The sequence below is a fragment of the Dipodomys spectabilis genome, unplaced genomic scaffold, assembly GCF_019054845.1.
Source record: "Dipodomys spectabilis isolate Male_0828 unplaced genomic scaffold, ASM1905484v1 ptg000003l, whole genome shotgun sequence".
Classification (NCBI taxonomy): Eukaryota; Metazoa; Chordata; class Mammalia; order Rodentia; family Heteromyidae; genus Dipodomys; species Dipodomys spectabilis.
Genome location: NW_024870680.1, coordinates 6,541,548 through 6,561,779, shown reverse-complemented (window position 1 = coordinate 6,561,779; position 20,232 = coordinate 6,541,548). Strand labels below are relative to the sequence as shown.

Sequence of the window (20,232 nt, the reverse complement as noted above, 5' to 3'; positions counted from 1 at the left end):
AGGCACTGTCCCTAAGCTTTTGTGCTCAAGGCTAGTGTTCTACCATTTGGGCCAGCTACTTGGGCCTGGCTTTTTGAAAGTTTATTGGAAATAAGAGTCTCATGGATTTCCTTGCCTGGGATGGCTTCGAAAAGTGATCCTTGGATCTCAGCCTCCTGAGTAGCTGGGATTACAGGTGTAAGCCACCAGCAGCTGGCTAGTAGTCTATCTTTTACTACACTATTCACTTGATAAGAATCCTGATTTAAAGCAGGCAAGATGGTAACCAAGTGTTTTAAAATGTGCAAAAGTACCACTTTCAATTCCTCTGAGCAGTGTCAATATTTCTCAGAGCAAACCTACCCGAGTTGCATTTTAGCTCTATAACCAGACTAATTTGATAAAAATAGACATGAGTGTTTCTCTCCTTGATGAAATAAGACAAATTATGCTTTGGGAGAATATAATTTGCTATAAAGTATAAAGGTTTTTAATATTTATAATCTTATAATAAAACCATGACATGTGTATAAACACTCTCAAGACTTTTTTTTTTTTACAAAGGGCCACTTCCCCAACACAACTAGGAACACAATAAATATTCACAGACACACCGAGTATGAAATATACATCTTGATTTTATAATTGTGTGTGCTTTATTTTCTTTTTACACAAATGGAATGGAAGTGTTGAATATTTACACTTAACAGGAGTGTAAGCTGTGCAGTATCTCTGTCAACTCCAGCCCAGGCAAGGAGCATTCCCCCCTCCCTCCCATCCTGCGTTACAGCTCGATGGAGAAACATCCTGTCAGAGAGAAGCACAAAATTGTCATATTAAAAGGATCTAATGGGTACAACCTGGTGCACTCAGAAATTAAGACACACTTAGGAAACACAAATTCGAAAAGGAGAGGAAAAGTTTGCCATCCCATTGGGGGTCAACCTTGCCACAAGGGCTGTCATCATGGGTTGCTAGGGAGATACTGTTCTCTTTGAGCTTTTTTTTTTTAATCGAAATCCTCTGCCTGTCTTAGCTTGTCCTCAGCTGTGACAAGAAACTGCACAGCTGGACAAGAAATGATTTCTCAAGCACAGGTTTCAGTGAGGAAGGATATTTACAGACGAGTGTGTGTTGTGTGTGAGCGTTTCCAACCATAGTAATTTCTATCTAATGGAATATGTGTATACCCGGTCCGCATTCTGCATGTGTCCTACATACACGCACATAAAATAGACCCACAGAGTTCTGTAGGGAGTCTCCTTGTCACGGGGTGGGGTGAGGGGGGTAGTCCTCATGCTTTAATGGGAATTGACCCTTTCTTTCCCCCTAGCAGTAACAAATTCATGTGATCAATTTAGGAACTAGCCTGAGTCCTTGGCTGAAATATTTTTGGTAGGAATTTTAGGCAGGACCAAGACAGGAAATAAGAGATGTCAGTTCACCAGCGAGTCCATTCGATCTCACCAGAGTAATCACCAGCTGGAAAGCAGAGATGGGGGCGCTTCAGGTGAAAAATGGGCAAGAGTGGGGAGAAAAATCTCTCTCCAAACCAGGGCGATGTCATGGCTTCAATGAGGAGAAGGAGGTTTGCTCTCAGAATAATTGCTGGGGCCAGGGTCTGCCTTTATTTAAAGTAATGTCCTCAGAGCCTTGAGTGGTGTTGGGAGTGAGATTTTGGAGGACCATTTTTCAGGCAGAGGCTCCTAGGTGCCACAGAGCCCACAGCACACGCATCCTCACTGACCATGAGGCCAGGCCAGGCCAGGGCAGCGGTGCAGGCTGGCTCTGCTCTGTGAGGCAAGCTGGAGCTGACTCCAGGTCAGGGCCTCACACTCAGCATTGCTTTCTGGGCTGAGTAGTTTAACAAGGTGACCCCATGTGTTTGTGTCATTTGTCCAGCGTATGGACTTGCTGTCTGAATCAGCCATGAGCCCTTTATAGGACAGAAAAAAAAATGAAAGAGTGGGGTGTGGAAATGATCAGGGATGTGAAGAAAGGAAGAGGACAGGAAAGGAAGGGAAAAAGGAATAAAGAGCAATGAGAGAAGAAAGAGATGGACAAAGGGAGAAAGGGAAAGAGAATAAAGTCAACAATTGAAAGAGAAGAGGGGAAGCTAACGGAGAGGGACAACGAGGGATGCAATAAGATAGAAAATTAAAAAAAAAAAAAAGCAGAAAAGAATGGATAAAGATGAGAGCCAGAGGTGTAGAGGGCATTTTCCTGGCTCAGTCCTGAAGGGCCGGCAGTAGGATCTAAGACAGCTCAGAGAGGCATCTGAGGGCAGATCATAAAGATGGGCTTGCTAAGCAGACAGAGCCAACCCAAGAACTTGGGGCTTGAGAAAAAGCCTGCAAATTAACAGCCAACAAATCCCATGAGAGGAGAGCAGAAAAAAAACAAGTGCTCTAGCAATTGGCTGACAAATGGGATTTTGATTTTGGTAAAGCTGAGACCCCCGTGGTGCTACACATTGTACCAGAGCATGAAAAATAGCACCAGTGACACGATCTGGCACTTTTCTGAAAGGGCTCAGCATGTGAAGGTGACATTGCGCCCCCAGCAAGCCTTCAGATTGGAGAGAGCTCTGGACAAAATTTGCAGTGTTAGCACCAGTCTGGCCCCCAGGCTCCAAAGTGCATTTGTGCCAGATGTAATCTGGTTAATTTCCATGCCATGTCCACGCAAGTCCTCTGATTTGCTGCAAAAGAACCAATTCATTGGAGCCATAGAGACCTCAACATTGGGAAGCGCAAGACAACACAACAGATAGAGGTGTAAATTCTATAGGAAAAGACCCTCTCACCAATTTGCTTGGTGATTCTTCAAGCAAATATATATGCATATATATTTATATAAATCTACATAAAAAATCAGTGCAAATGCCGATTCTAATCTGGAAGCATCTACACTAGGAAAATAAATAATTATATTACTACAAAAAAAAAAAACAAAGGGTTGGTGATTCAATTTGATTGTACTCAGCCACAGCAATACTACTAAAATGGGAAGCATATCACACGACCCAAGAAAAACATCTACTCATTAATGATAGTCCTCTAAATAAACAGTTGCATGCTCAGTTGAGAAACCAAAGAAGTTAATCATGGTGGCCTAAAAACAGAGCTGGGATCAGCAATGGCATTCTGGTGGCAGAAAACTTTTGGGTGCAATATTAAGGAAAATTTGCCTTGACCTGAAAATGGTGAGTGGCAGACTGGGATGCATTTTTTTTTTTTTAATTTTTGAACGCTCTAGGAATGTCTCTGGAAATTTAACTTTCATCAGAGGGAAAATATATCACTAGCCCTTCCATTGGCAAAGGCAGCCTCGAGATGATAGGTAGATGCATGAGTTTTGCAATTTTGTGTTTGTTTTGGTGACTGCAGCCAGGCAGACAATGGTATTTAATACAAGATGAACAATCGGCGTTTCTGGAAAGAGACTCTCATTTTTGAGCTCTGATGTTTTTACTGTGAAGAAGCCCCATCACTCTGATGGATCTAGCTTTTGCTCTACCACTCCAGCCTAGATGCTGGTTTGCTGCACAGTGTGGCAGAATCCCTGCCAGGTCTTGATGTACCCCAGAAGTAAGGCGATGGGGCTTAAATCTGGGTATGCACAGAACCCAGAGTTGAGTGGTTATTAATATCACTGAAAAGTCTCTCTCGAAACACTTTGGGCAAAACCAGTGCTGATGTCACTGTCCATGCTAAAGTGGGAAACTTAACTCTTCGGTTTCAGTTTATAGGCTTTGGGAGGTTTCTTTTTTTTAAAATCATCATTACTATAATTGATAAAAAATGAACTTGGTCCAGGTACAGCCCCAAGGAAGGCAATTCAATTGGTTGAGTTCAAAGTCATAAATCACCTTTGCCAGTGGTTCTGTCTCTTTGCCCTATGTTTCAAAACAAACAAATAACCCTGCACTTCTCATCACCCCCTGTCCCTAACCAGATGCTTCTCCTCTCTTCCTCAAAGAAATAGTGCATCCTTCGGACAGATCTCCCCATGTAATATGAACTTCAGCTGTTATAAGACTTAATAACTCTGTGAAACAATAAAATAATTCCATTGACTCATGATTAGCCAGAATACTAACTGGCCCTTTAAGAATTGTATGCAAGTGACTAGGAACAAAGTTATTCTACTATTTTCACGGTAGGCCCGGGTTATTTTACTAAAGAAAAGCAAAAGGTCCTCGTAGGTCCTTTGCATGAGTTTGTCTCTAAAAAGCCATCAGCTGGAAAAACTGGACATTTGGTATTAACAAATGTCCTCCAAAAATGTCCACTCATTAAGGGATATGCTCCATAAATGTGTATCACTAGTGCGCAAGAGAGACCATGGGAGGTAAGTGAGGGAGAAGTCTTTGTCAGACTCAGAAAGAACTCGGGTGCTCTGAATGAATCATTGGCAACAAAAGGGAGAGTGCAACTTTCAGTTCTTGAATTTGATCCTCTGATAGTGCATACATTTAGTCTTTCAATTAGTCTTTACAAAATATTTCACAAAACTTCTTTTGTAACCTATAGAAATTTGTTTCTATACATTTAATATATTTTTATTGTATAAATTATTCTCATCTTTAGTGCTGTCTTTCAGCTTATAAATGGCAAAATAGACAATCAACAATCATAAAGCTAATCCCAGGTGAATCCCCTCTTCTCGGTGAGGTTACACTTCGGAATTTTATGCAATGCTCGTCTTTGCAGATGTCAGTCAAAGAAACTGTACAAATTAGCTTTCCCTGATAGCACAGCATTTCCAAAGGGACTCCTTGCTTTTTTCCCCCTTCTTTATCTCTTTTGCTTGTTAAGAAATCAAAAGATGTGCATAGTTATAAAATTCGAAGTGTACTCATTACAGATGTGGGTAATGGGAAGGTTGGTGAGGTTCGAGTGCTGGCAACTTTTCTTTAAAGCAAAAAAACACAGAGAGCTCAGCAGCTAAATCAGCTCTAGACATCTGCTGGGGTGAGGAGGTTTCCCATCCCTTGGGCAGAAAGCCCATCAGAGGTTCATCCCTACACCTGGTACTTTGAACAAACCAAAGCCTTCCTGCATACTGCAATGTCTTTTCTGTCCCACCCTTTGGCCCCTCCGTTTCCTTCATGGCTTCGCACAGTTTGTGTTGTACATTCATAAGAATTCACATTGACTGCAAAAACATAAATGCAACAAAAACATAAAAGCCTCCAAGTAGTATATTATATATATTTTGTTCTTCTAAATGTTCTTCTGTTGTTATCAGAGGCGTAGTAGCTAATTTATAACTTCTCCTTTGAGGGAATCCAGATGAAAGGCCCAGATTGTTCTTCAATAACAAGCTTGCATTGGTTATATATATCTTCTAGGGTGTCTCCTTGGACAATAGCTGTAACAAAAGCGAACATACCTAGAATTAGGGATCATTGCTGGGCGGGGGGTTGGTGAGGAACAATCACCACTCATATAAACTTCTGTTATCAAATCAGTAGCAGACAACTCATCATCAGGAAACTTATGATGTCTTAAGTAAGAAAAAGCAGAATATTCCCAGAAACACATCACACTAATGATGAAAATTCTTTCAATACATGACCTAGATCAGTTATAAGTATATCACAATTTTCATACTTGCTACATTTGTTTGGCGTCCTGATTATGAATTGTTCATATATTTAGCAAATATTTTATGGGTTCCTACTCAGAGCCAGGCACTGTAGTAAAGCAATGACTAATGTTCAGAAAAAAAATGAGCCTTATAGTCTCCATACCTTACTTACTTGGAGGAGATGGAAATTCAGGGATGTTAGACACAGAGGAAATAATAAGGATTTTGGAGAAAACTTTAATCCCACCACTTTTAATGGGAAACCATGTGTATTCTCTTTAGTAATCTGGTAAATTCAGATTCTTCCTACATAGGGCAATTTTATATAGAGGGTACCCCATAAACTATGTAATAGTCAATTAGTCAAAATGCCAGGTTGTTCTAACCTACTTTGTAGGATAGATCCCTAAAATATATCAATACTCTCCATATGACACTAAGAATTCAAAATAAGTTGCTATTGAAACAGAGATTAGATCTTCAAAAATATCTTCAGAGTATATTAATTATAATATTTCTGAATACAAACTACTGGTCAAAATGATTTTATTTTCTGAACTCATATTTTAGTTATTGATAGAAACATCACTTAATATTAACCTATGAAAAATATTTGTGAACCACCATGCCTGATGTTCTGTCTTCTGAATAAGACAAAAAAATTAAAACATTAATTTAGTTGTAAGGTAAATTCTTCCAGCTCTAATTCTTTGGATTGAATCAGTGTTCCATAAAAGCATTATAAGAACAGAGAACTTGGGATACCTAGAAGAAATTCTTTCTTGATTCCCCATATTTCATGTTTCCAAAGACATATTTAGAGTTGTTTTTTTAAGTTTTGCACTACAGAATTAATGGAAACATGGGAAAGATTTCCACATGCACTGTTCAAGAGCTACCGGAATGGGAGGCAGAACTACAGAATATCCAGATAGAATGGAAGACCTGAGATTACTCTTCAAGATGAACTTTTTTTTGGGTGGGATGATAGCTCAGTGATAGTGCGTCCTTAGTGCATACTCAGGTCCTGGATTAGATACCTAGCATTATAAACATCAAAACCAAGGCCTAAAGAGTAATTGCTTCAACACTGCCTGTTTTGAGCACAAAATGTTTCTTTTTCAAACATTTTCTGGTGTCATTGGGAAGACAGTTTAGGTATCAATTTTCTAAAGTCTCCTTAGTAGCAGGATATAGCTCAGGGGCCATCTGCCACTCATATTGTAAGTGTCACTTAATATTTTAAGTGCAGTATTGAGGATTCTGCTACTTAATATTTTAAGTGCAGTATTGAGGATTCACAGTAGGAAGATTTTCAGATCCTGTTATACCAGGGATAGAACCATCTATAAGTTAAATTATATAGTTTCTCTCCTTCCTCATGATGCCAGGGTCGGAGGAACTTACCTGTAAAATATTCTCCAAATTCTTGTTCCAGCTTAATTGCTCTATCATAGGTTTTCTTGGCTTGTTCTTCTGTTAGACGCTTGTTCATTTCCCTAGGAAAATGAGGGATTCGTATTACAACACAAGGGGAATATACCCAACCCTGAAAAGTTCAAGTGCATGGCAAAGAAATAACCCACAAGAAGCAAAGCTTAGTCTCCCTGGTAGCTTTGCTCAGCATTCCTCTTTGAGGAATCAATTTCAGCCCCAAGGCTTTCTGCCAGGGAGCTTTGCTCTCTCATTGGGCAGGCTCTTGGCCCCTCATTGGATAAAGCAGAATCTGTCTTGTAATTTATAGTCACAGGTCCCTGTTCTGTCCCTGCAGTCCCTGGAGTAAGGCTCCAGGGCAGGCTCATTTAAATAAAGTGTTCATGTGCCTCCTGGGACTTTTGCTTCTTCAGAACACACTGTCCTACTTTCTGCATCTGCCTTTCATTCGATACAATTTCAAAATTCGAACTTTCTTGGCCATCCTTTGTTGGATTTTGTTTTACTATCTTAGCTTCTCCTAAATGTTGGACCTAGAATTAGAGGAAGCCTTCCAGGTGCTCAGAGGCAAACAGGAGCAATGGAGAGAAGGTTTGGCTTGGGTCTTTATGTCTGAGAGAACTAGACTTTTCTTAAGTCTCAACCATACAAAACCTTTTGATTTCTTGCTTCCCTCATCCTTCTAAAGAGCTACTGCCCATCTTCTTGTGTATATGGACACAGGTAGAGAAACACAAAGTGCTTCTAAAGAATTAGAATTACATGAAATTGGTCAGACTTCCCAGCTATATGTGTCTCTCATATACCAAAAAAGGTATTCTGCAGCTCTTGAAACCAGGCTTCTGTAAATGTCAAGGCATGTCTGTAACAACAGGAGACTGGAACTTCTGTTTGAATAATCAAAGACAGAGGAAGGAGGAGGACTGAAAAAGGATCAAGGTACAGCAGATGTATATTACAATGAAATCTCTTATTTTGTACAATTAGTATATGGTAATAAAAAGGAAATGTTAGAAACAAACATTTTCAAATAGGTTAAAATCAAGTAATTTGGTGAAAAAGTAACCCTAGATAGAAGAGCTTTGCACTTAAGAATCTCTAGTATGGATATGGGTAACAGGAACGAAGTAAGTTGGTTAGGAGGAATAACTTCTAATGTTAAATAGCACACTAAAATAACTACGGTTGATAAAAATTGAATATTTCAAAATAGGAGGAGGATTTTGAATGTCCCCAACAAAATTAAATTTGTGTAAAGTGACAGTTATGCCAATAACTTTGATCTGATAATTATATTAATGTACTGAAATCATATATGTATTCAATTTCTATGTTCCAGCTATAAATGAGACTATATTTAAAAAACAAGATAATAAGAAATGCTAATGCCTCAATAAGCCAGGCCCAAAGAAACATAGGTCCCATGGTTTCCCTTATTTGCAATATCTAGTATATGTCTGAGTAAAGCAGAAAAAGTCAGAAAAGGTGATGTTAGGGAAATGAACCCTAAGATATGTATTCAAATGATTTTTTTCTTTCATGCGATTGTTTCTAACACATTTATAAGATTATTTCTTTGTTGCTTTGTATGTCCCTCCCCCCACAGTATAACTCCTGCTTTCACTGTATTTGATGTCGGTATAATTTGTGGAGGGGAAGGGGAAAAACAAATAGTTTAAATAGGGATACAGGTGGACCCATTGCAACAATGAGATGTACAAGTTGGTATGTCGAAAACGAACTTTATAACTTTGGTGTGGGGGGGGGGGGGGAGCAGGGAGGAGGATGGGAAGGGAGGGGAAGGGGAAACAAAGGAGGAGGCTACAATGCTTGATAAGAAATGTACTCATTATCTTGCCCATGTAATTGTAAACCCTCTGTACAGTATTTTCACAATAAAAAAAAAGAAATGCTAATGCCTATTCTGTTTTTGTTCTAATATGAGAGTGTGCTATAAAGGAATTATACCCAGGACTACTTTTTCTTTTGGTCAATTTGTCAGCCAGTGGTTTAACTCTGTATAAATATCGATTAATCATTATAAGATTATTAAAGCCAAGCCTAGAAAAAATCAATGTAGGGGAGTAATGGAAAAAATGGAATTCAATTACTATCCAGTGGTAGATTTATCCCTTCATGCCTTCCTTCTACATATTAAAAAAGCCCAGGTGAATGCAGAGACGTTTAAGTTGGCTCATCAGGATGCATCACAGGTGCATGTAGAATTTCTCAAAGTATCTCTGCTTTGCACATCCTTTAGGAAGTTAGAGATCCAGAGCTGGAACTCATTTACTTTACAATACATGGAGACTTGAAGCAGGGAAGAGACTTCCCTAAGCTATACATTTAATAGGGTAATGTGCAGTAAGAACTCAGTTATTTTTATAAACCCTATCGAAAGGTTCTCTTTCATAGTCAAGGGTGTAATCATATATAAAGTCTTTCAAAAAGGAAATCTATCTAACTATCTATTTATCTATCTATCTCTCCCCAAACAAGTCAGGCACTGTGGCTTACACCTATAATCTTTGCTACCCAGGAAGCTGAGATCTGCAGATTGGAGTGTGAAGCCAGTCCAGGCAGGAAAGTCTGTGAGACTCTTTTGTTCAATTAGCTAGTAAAAATCTATAAAGGGAGGTATGGCTCAAGTGTAGAGCACCAGCCTTGAGCGAAAAAGCCAGGGGACAGCACCCAGGTCCTGAGTTCAAGGCCCAGGACTGGTATGCATGTGCATGTGCATGTGTATGCACACATACACAGAAACAAACCCTAAACTGAAACATTAACTTGCTTTTGGACATAACTGAGAACTGAATTATAAAGTAGGGATTTCCTGAGCTCTGTCTCCAAAAATCCTACGTTTAGAAACTCAGAGTAGATACAGGACATCTTCTGTATCTCTGGTATAAAAGACTAATATAAACTAAGAAGTAACTTCAGAGAAAAGGATGATTTTTCCAGAGAAGGAAAGCAATTTGGTCATTCTTGTTCTTCTTTGACTTGTATGGTCATATTTAATCTGGTTTTATTTTCTCCCAAATTCTCTTTGCCTTTATTGTGGTAGTTACTTACTTACTTACTTATCTAATTATGCATTTGTCTTGTCTCCTTGCCTGATCTGATCTACCTGTTCTTGAGGGGGGAAAAGCCCTGGCTTGTTCCTTAGCATATAGCATGAAGCCTGTCTTGATTATCTGTTGAATAATTGAATAAAGGAAAAATAGAGAGCTAAATAATCATAATTATATAATTACAGGGTTATCCTGATATTATGTAGCAAGATGGCAAGAGGAGATCAAAGGTAGCAGAGGAATGAGAGATGCTGTGGGATGGGGTAGAATCAGGCAGTGGTACAATATTTAAAGAACATCTCTTTCATACATGCCCTCAATTTAATGCTCTCCTGAAGAGTCAGCTATGTGTATCTTAATATGCTCTATGGTTTGATGTGGGTAATGCACTTGAGAAATAATGTGTGTGATGATGTATCAATGCCTAAATGTGACAGCTGCCATGCCTTTGTTCCAGCTGACCGAGTATTCACTCCTTCCTGGGGAATGGGCAATTCATGCCTGCTTTCCTCCTGATGTAAAATCCTCAGAAAACACTGAACCATAAACATGCAACATTTAGCAAGGTGATCACATTGGGCTGATTGTCATTCTCCCTGCAGTTGAGACTTGTGACCATGGCTACAGCAAATTACGTGAGATTTGCTGGCCCCAGTGTGTTCGGTAGGGTTAAATTTCAGCCATCATTAGGTTTAATTTCCCTTAGTGGTAAGTTGCTGTGACAGTGCCCTAAGGGAAAACTAAATAAGTCATGGGATAGTTGTGGGAAGAAGGAGACCTTCTCCCTCTGAGCTCCGGATGGAACTGTCACCTACTGTCATGTGGTCACATGTGCCATTTCTTTTGCTCCCTTGGGTCCTACTTCCCCATGAAGCCATCTATCCCATTGTAGGCTCATCATGTGAAGACTCTTCTATTTCTGAAACCAGCCCTTAAGGTGCTATTCCCAGGAGGAAAGGGCCATTTCCCTACTCTTCTTAAACATAACAATATTTGTTATGCTTAGATTAGAAATCACTTTTACAGAATGGAAATTGGGGTTGCCTAACTCCCTTTTGTGCAATTCCCAACACAATATCCTTTATCAGGAGAGATTTTCACATATGAAATCAGGGTTAGTAACAGTAGTAGCCATTCTTTTATTTTCTTTCAACTACTAACACATTTTTCCACGTGGCAACTATGGAAAGATATTCTTCATAGTATAATTTAATACCTACACTCATTGAACTGAAGGTATTCACTGATTTTCGATTTTATTTCCTTATCTTGGTGAAAATCCTTGTCTATCTTTTATTTATGTGAATATATTATGCTGTCAAGTTGAATCTCTGGTAATTTCCAGAGGTCAATTATGTATTTAACTGAATTCTCTCAGCTGGCCATTCCAGCTACATCAGTTTGCTTTGATTTTTTATCATCAGAGAGCACATTAGTTTGGGATAATCTCTGAGATTAAATACTTTCTGTTTAATAAGTCTTTCCATAAACACTGTTTTCTGGGGGTATACTCTGTGATTCATTCCTGAACCCCTGCACATGCTCTTGATGCCCAGATGGAGGCAATAGTTGAGTGAGGTTCTTATATCAGTCACATGTGCACCATTTTCTTGTATTCTATTGGAAGCCGTTTATATACTTTATAATGATAAGACTAAATTATTAGTTTTTGAGTACTTACTATATGCCAAAGACTATATGAAGAACTTTCTATCCATGACTTTCTTGCTCAGCCTTCACTCTGTGAGATACTTATTAATGTCTAGTTTAAAGATGAAGACCAATTTTTAGTTAATTTTCCTAGAGTTGCAAAGCAACACACCAAACTAGTCTCATTGACGTTCAAGTCCCCACTTGCATCTTTCCTACTCTGCTGTATTACCTATTGTAGCATCACTTTTGTATGAGAGTTGCCTACACTAACTTTATAGTCCAATCATGAATATGGGCCCAACTTGCTTACTAGTCTTTGAAGCAAGGTATTTTGGATCCTTCAAAATCATGAAAGTCACACACTTTGCCTTGCTCATAAATGTGCCCAGATATGTAGGTAGGATGTTTCTCTTTCCCCATTTAGGCCTACTAATAGCTATTGGGTTCTGGCTATTCTTAGGGTCATGAGTCTTCAACTGTCTTCTTTCATTTGTAAGTAAAAGGCAGGAGGCTAAACAATAAACACAGCCATTTTAAGATTTGCTACAAAACTTTTCACTGCTCTCATAGACCCATTAACAGCCCTCAAATTCAGCTTGAGAAGATGATGTCAGATTTTCAACCTTCAGGAACCCATGAAAGTAAGAAGTGAAAAGTGAAAATAAGAAAAAGGATGATTTGTTACCCTGTGTACTATATAGTGACCTGTCTGATTATCTGTTCCTTCCTCATCTTGATCACCTGAGGATTGTTTCCTCTTTAGGCCAGTTAGCTTAAGATGGTTGGATCCAGGATGGCTGCCAGAGTAAACAGCAGACATCTAATGTCAATATGTTTCCATGTACATGTGAAATGAAACACTCTCCCGCATCATGACAGGTGACAGTTACCCTCCTGGAAAGACCACAGATGAGCAAAAAGAGGGTCCCACCTGAATTCCAGGAAAATTGCCACCCATTCTCAGAAAAGATGCTAATATTGGTCCCTTTTATTAGTCTATACCTTCCCTTCATTTCTTCTCCACATCTACAGGCATCTGAACCACCCTCAAGGTTGTGAAGTTGATTTTTGGGTTTATCTCTTACTTTTCCTATTCTTGATCAAGAATAAAAGTTTCCTACGCTGCTCAGAAACAACAACAAAACCCCAAAGCTCTTAGTGAAAGTATATCAAATAATGACTGATAGTATAACCCTAGTGGCTTCACATTTTTAATTGTATCTTTTTCTTTAATGCATAAAAATCAAGGGTGGTATTTTGTATTTGTAAGCATTTGTGACTAAGAGTTGTGAACAGTGTTCTGTGGAATGTGCAATGGGGAGTCAGTTGGATGATGGCCTCTAGCGTCTGTACTTACATCAGAGGTTCCAGAGACTTGGGCTTTATGAAAATAGCAATGGGATAGAGCTGGGCAACTTGTAACCGCTTGATGGCATTTCCTGATACATCAAGTATACAGTGTTTGCCCTGGTAGAAAGAGAGGAAAAGATGTAGTTAATTCTGAAAGAATGTCATAATGCAATGAAAAGAAAACATATGTTTTCAAGGAAGGTATGGAATTGCTGGATTTTTAAAGCTTTTTTATACTTTTTTATTGTAAAAATACTGTACAGGGGGTTTCAGTTACATGAGCAAGGTAATGAGTACATTTCCTATTGAGCATTGTTGCCTCCTCCTTTGTTTTCTCCCAACCATCCCTTCCCTCCCATCTCCACAACTACCTCCCCTAACTGAAGTTGTAAAGTTCATTTTCAACATAGTGTTTTGTATATATCATTGTTTCAATGGGTCAGCCTGTATCCTTATTTAATCATTTTGTTTTTTCCCTTCCCCTCCCTGAATTAGAGAAGTATATATACAAGATGCAGGGCACCAACATCAAATACAGTGAAATTTCACTGTATTTGTTATATAACCCCTATAACAGTATAGGGGTTATACTGTGAGGGAGGAACATACAAAGCAACAAAAAAATCACATGGCACATTATAAATACATTAGAAACAATAGCAAGAAAGATAAAAGATATTTATGTTCCTATCTTGGGGTTCATTTTGTTTAGCATCATCTTATCTTGTCATATGTACATAGCTTTTGGCCTTTTCTGCTTGTCCTACACATGTACTAGTTATTGCAAATAAGGGAAACCATGGGACCTATGTTTCTTTGGGCCTGGCTTACTTAATATAATTTTTTCCAAGTCTTTCCATTTCCTAATAAATGGGGCAATGTCATTCTTTCTGATGGAGGCATAGAATATCACATTTTTCTTGATCATTCATTCATTCATCTACTGAGGGGCATGTGATTTGGTTCCATATCTTAGCTATGGTAAATAATGGTGCGATAAACAGAGTTATGCTGGTAGCATTAGTATGGCCTTGTTTGTGATTGTTTGGGTAAATGCCCAAAAGTGGTATTACTGGGTAATAGGGGAAGAAAGACAGACTCTTCAGTAAATGGTGCTGGCAAAATTAGTTATTCACCTATAGAAAACGAAAGCTAGATCCTTATATATCACCCTGCATCAGAATCAACTCCAAATGGATCAAAGACCTCGGAGTCAAAGCAGACACCCTGAAAACATTACAGGAGAAACCCAAGTCTCCTTGGCACAAGCCAAAATTTTCTTAATAGAGACCCAGAAACACAACAAATCAAAGAAAGGTTGGACAAATGGGATTGCATGAAATTGCAGAACTTCTGCATGGCAAAGGACATAGCTAGCAAGATCAATAGAAAGCCCACAGATTGGGAGAAGATCTTCACTAGCCAAAAGGGTAAGGATAAGGGATAAGGATAAGGGCTCATAACTAAAATATTCTTGGAATTAAAAAAATTAAATCCCTCAACAACAAATCCTCAAAGAAACAACTGCCCAATAAATAAGTGGGCTAAAGACTTAAAGAGAAACTTCTCTGAAGAGGAAATAAGAATGGCCAACAGACCCATGAAGAAATGCTCAACTTGGGGCTGGGAAGGTGGCTCAGTGGTAGAGCACTTGCTTTGCATGCATGAGGCCCTGGGTTCGATTCCTCAGCACCACATAAGCAAAAAGAAAAAAGCCTAAAGTGGCGCTGTGGCTCAAGTGGTAGAGCGCTAGCCTTGAGCTGAAGAGCTGAGGGACAGCGCCCAGGCCCAGAGTTCAGGCCCCACGACCGGACCCCCCCCCCAAAAAAAAAAATTGAGATTCTACCTTACCCAGTTAGAATGGCTATAAACACTCAACCACTTTGGAAAGCAGTATGGAGGTTCCTCAAAAGACTCTACATGGATTTCTAAAATTTTAAGAGTACCATCATCCCCAAATCCATGAGATAGGTATTACCATTTGTGTTGTACAAAAGAAGACTAAGGCTTACAAATATTAACTAACTTGCAAAAAAAATATCAGTACTAGACAGAGTCAAACCTAGTTCTCCAACACTGACTTAATTGTTAGTTGGAATGTATAAGACACCTTTTCATCCCACCTTGACCAATGTTAAACTCGGAAGAATGATGATCAGATGAATTTAGAACAATTCCATACAATTTGCCCATTGCTTCTATGTATCCTGCCTTAAAAATATTTCAGTTAATGGAGGACAGACACAAAACAATTATCTTAAATACTATCTGGTTTAATGTTAACAAAAAAAGATTATATTTTAGCACACCTCATTTCACTTGGCTTCTACTGCATTAAGTGCTCAGAGCAAGGAGCAATTTTATAGTATTTATGGAAAATAGATGCATTTGCCATATCATATTCATCCACTTGGAGAGAAATGACCTTATTACCCTGTGCCTACAAGGACTTTACATAAGAGGAGAAAAAATTTTATGCTGATAGGAACAGTCAGTAATGGGATCCACGTGAAAATGAACAGAGTCCAGTGAATTCTTTTTTTTTTTTTTTTTTGGGTCCAGTTGTGGGGCCTGAACTCTGGGCTTGGGCGCTGCCTCTCAGCTCTTCAGCTCAGGGCTAGTGCTCTACCACTTGAGCCATAGCACCACTTCTGGTTTTTGTCTTTTTGCTTATGTGGTGCTGGGGAATCGAACCCAGGGCCTCATGCATGCAAGGCAAGCGCTCTACCACTGAGCTACCTCTCCAGCCCAAGTCTAGTGAATTCTTAAACTCACAAGAAACACACTAACAGCCTTTATCACTTAGGCAATAAATGTCAAGTAAGCCATCTGTGAAGTGCTGTTTGTTTACGCACTGGCTAGAACATTTCAAGTTAACGGAAGTAACATATGTTCAAAAGAGAAAACAGATTAATAGTTTTCCAGGGTACTGACTAGAATCAGTATCCACATAGACAATAGAACATCTTTTCAGTATCTTCTCAGACAGTACATTTCTTTTTTGTTATCATATATTAATTGTACATAAAACAGGGCTCAGTGTGTTATTTTCATACATACAGCCCGCCCCTTTTCCATCCCCTTCCACCACATACTCTTCTGCCCTTAGTCATAATTAATCCACTTTCAGGTTGACATTTTTAAAAAATGTTGCTTATATGAGAGAGACCATACAGTACCTGTCTTTTGTGTGCTTGGCTTACTTTTCTTAATATCTTCCAAATCTATTTTATTTGCTGTAAATAAGAGGACTTAATTCTCCTTTATGGCTGAAGAATACTCCATTGTGCATATATACTACATTATCTTTACCCATCCATTCAGTTGATGAGCACCTGGGCTGACTCCTATTTTAGCTACTGGGAGTAGTGCTGCAATAAACATGAGCATTCATAGGGTAACTCTTTGGTATGCTAATTTCCTTTCATTTTGATGTATAATCAGAAGTGGGAAAACCAGATTACATTACAGATCTAGTTTTAGTCTTTTGAAGAGTCTTCATAAGATTCTCCAAAATGGCTGTACTAATTTGCATCCTTACCCACGTATATTATAATTTATTTTCTCTACATTCTCCTTAACTTATTTTGTTTTTGTTTTCATAACATAGGATGAAATAGGATCCACTATTATTTTGATTTACATTTCTTGGATGGGTGATGACATGTAATATTTTTTCATATATTTGTTGTCCACTTGTTTGTCTTATTGTTGTAAGTATTCAAGATAATTGATTTTTTAAAAAAAATTGGGGTAACTGTTTTTGGCTGAGTCCCTTATATTCGTTTGTCAAAGGGAAATTTGGCAAATGTTTTCTCCCATTCTGTCAGCTATCTCTTTGCTGGGCAAAGCTTTTTAGTTTGATGTAATCTCACTTGACAATTTTGCTTTTGCTTCCTGTGCTTCAGAGTTCTATCTATCCAGAAAATCATTGCTAAGTTATCAATGATTTAAAGTGTTTTCTCTAGGCTTTTAATTCATTTACAAGTTGAGACAGAGGTCAAGTTTCAGTCTTCTTGATGTAGATTTCCAATTTTCCCAGCACAAGTTTTTGAAGAAGCTGCCCTTTTTGTTGGGAACCAGTTGGTTGCACATTCATGGGGTTCTTTTGGATCTCTGGTCTGTTTGTTTGGTCTATAAATCCATTTTTATGCTCATGTCATATTGCATGGGTTATTATGACTATGCTGTTAGTATGTGTTGAAATCAGGAACTGTAATGCCCCCAGCTTTTCTCATTTTGCACAAGATAGATTTGGCTATTTGGAAACTTCTGGCCTTGAAAATTGATTTTAGGATCAAATTCTTTCAAGTTTGGTGAAGAATGTATTTGGTTTGTTACTAGAGATTGTGCTGAATCTATATTATCATTTTGGGTACTATGGACATAACATTAGTATTAACACGGGAAATTTTCATAGTTTCTTTTATTGCATGTCCTTCAATCTTTCATGTGTGTTTTATAATTTTGCTTTGATATTTTCTTAGAAAAGTTATTGATGTGTGAAAAAGCTACTGATTTCTGTATTTTGATTTTATATTTTATACTCTATAGAATCTTTAGTTTTTTGGTTATACTTTTTAAGTGGATTCTTTACATTTTCTCTCTATGAGTCATATAATCTATAGAAGACCCAGAAATAAAACCATACACTTATAGTTATCTGATATTTGATAAGGGAGCCAAAGACATAGAGTGGAAAAAAAATAGCCTTTTCAATAATTGGTGTTGGGAAAACTGGGCATCCATATGCAGAAAAATAAAGTGGATCCCTGTTCGATACCATGCACTAATATCAATTCAAAGTGGATCAAAGACTTCAATGTCAGACCCCAAACTTTGCAACTATTCAAGAGAGAGTAGGAGAAACATTAGATCTTACAGTTATAGGTAGAAATTTCTTGAATAGAGTCCCTGAGGCACAACAGATAGGAAAGAGACTCAGCAAGTGGGACTATATTAAAATAGTTTCTTCCCAGCTAAGGACATAGTAAACTAGAAAGACAGCCAACCAACTGAGAAAAGGTATTTACCAGCAATATATCAGACAAAGACCTAATATCCAATATATCCAATATATACAAGCTCAAGAAACTAACCCTTCCAAAACATAATAAACCAATCACTAAATGGGCAAGGGAGCTAAGAAGAGACTTCTCAAAAGAAGAGGTAAGAATGGCAAAGAATCATATGAGGAAATGCTCATTATCCCTGGCCTTAAAGGAAATGCAAATCAAAACAACTCTGAGATTCCCTCTCAGATTCCAATGGCCAACACTGATAATTTGAACAGCAACAAATGTTAGGGAGATAGGGGGAAAAGGAACCCCACTACGCTGTTAGTAGGATTGTAACCTATTATAACCACTCTAAACAGCAGTCTAGAGGTTTCTTAAAAACTAAACATAGACCTTCCCTATAACCCAGCCATACCACTCCTCAGTCTCTACCCTAAGCATCATGAGCCAGGATATAAGGACACCTGCAGATCCATGTTCATTGCTGTACTATTCACAAAAGCTATGATATAGTAGCAGCCCAAATGCCCCACAATAGATGAGTGGATCCAAAAAAATGTGGTAGCGATACACAATGGAATTGTGTGCAGTCATTAGAAAGAATAAAAGAATGCCATTTTCAGGGAAATGGATGCATCTAGAACAAATCATATTCAGTGAGATAAGCCAGGCTCAGACAAATGGCACAGGTTCCCTCTGATATGCAGAAATTAGATCTAAAATGCACCGGAATAGGATAAATTATGCAGAATTCTAGATACACACAGTGAGGATACTCTTAGGCATTGAGCCTTTGTATTTCTCTCCTAAGCACCTCTTCACATTTATATAAAATAATATGCATATTTCATGAAATGAACTCCAAGATATGGAAACAAAAGACTTCTCTTTTTTTTTAGCTTTTAGTTCTTGTTGATTCTGGCTTCTTTAGGAGAGTTGGAGGAGGGTACAGAACTCGAGGGGAAAAAGTGCAGCAGTGGAGCTCACTGGACACTGCTGAAAGTGAACTGTACAACTTGTGGGTGGAGATGGGAAGGAGGGACCCAGAAAGAATAAGGGAACATTGGACGCTGTACGAAAGGACATGTACTTCAAATCTGACTTGTGTAATTGTAATGCCTCTGTACATCACCTCTATAATAACAATAATGCAATAAAAAAGAATCATATGACATAAAAATACGATAATTTGACTGTCTTCATTACTACTTGTGTCTTTTACTTCTCTTGCTTAATTGCTCTGGTTGAAACTTAAGTGGACATGTGTGTCTTGCTCCTGATCTCAGAAGAAATGCTTTCATTTTTTTTTTTAACTACAGTATGATTTTGGCTATTAGTTTGTCATATTTTAAAGTAGGGTCTTTTATTCAGTGCTTTTGTTATGAAGGGAAATTTAATTTTATCAAATGTATTTTCTACATTTGAGATCATCAAGTGATTTCACCCTTCATTTTGTCAGGTGATGTTTTATGTCTATTGATTTGTATATGTTGAACCATCCTTGTATCCACGGTATGAAACCAACTTAATATGTTTTGAGGCACTGCTGAATTTATTGCTAGTTTTTTTTGGTGCTGGTCCTAGGGCTTGAATTCAGGGTCTGGGTGCTAACCCTATTTTCATCAAGGCTAGTGCTCTACCACTTGAGCGACAGCTCCACTTCCAGCTCTGGGGTGGAGAAAAGAATCTCATGGACTTTCCTGCCGAGGCTGGCTTTCAACTGCCATACTCAGATCTCTGTCTCCTGAGTACCTGGGATAACAGGCGTGAGTTATTGGCACCAAGCCTTTTATTTATTTTTTTAGACCAGTGAACATAGTGCATGGTAATCTATGTTTGCCCTGACCTTGAGGGCTTAAGTGATCCTCTCGCTTAGCTTCTCAAGTAGCTGAGATTATATGCATGTATTCCCATGTCTGGGCTTTGTGCTAGTGCTTTACTGAATCTTTGCATCTATATTTGTCAGGCATATTGGTCAAAAATTTCTTTTTGTTGTATTCTTGTATGGTTTGGGAATGGAATAATACTAGTTTCATAGGATGGATTTGGAAGGATCACTCCCAGTCACTTCTGTGGAAAAGTCTAAGAAGGATTGGTAATACTGTAAGTTTGATAAAATTCAGCAGTAAAGT

At 38.4% G+C, this 20,232-nt stretch overlaps 1 protein-coding gene across 12 annotated transcripts in view; it reads right to left on the bottom strand.

Annotated features, from left to right (window-relative positions):
• Positions 1-3,973: 3,973 nt before the first annotated feature.
• Dlg2 (discs large MAGUK scaffold protein 2) overlaps positions 3,974-20,232 on the bottom strand; it is a 2,085,086-nt gene continuing 2,068,827 nt past the window's right edge. For 11 of the 12 annotated variants that reach the window (XM_042686455.1, XM_042686483.1, XM_042686517.1 and 8 more), the window contains 3 exons: positions 13,090-13,199; positions 6,982-7,073; positions 3,974-5,355 (listed from right to left, as the gene is read on the bottom strand). In XM_042686455.1, coding sequence (XP_042542389.1) covers positions 5,249-5,355; positions 6,982-7,073; positions 13,090-13,199 — 309 coding nt within the window. In that variant the 3' untranslated portion in view covers positions 3,974-5,248. The remainder of the gene's footprint in view (positions 5,356-6,981; positions 7,074-13,089; positions 13,200-20,232) is intronic. The other variant, XM_042686472.1, reaches the window with a different exon arrangement.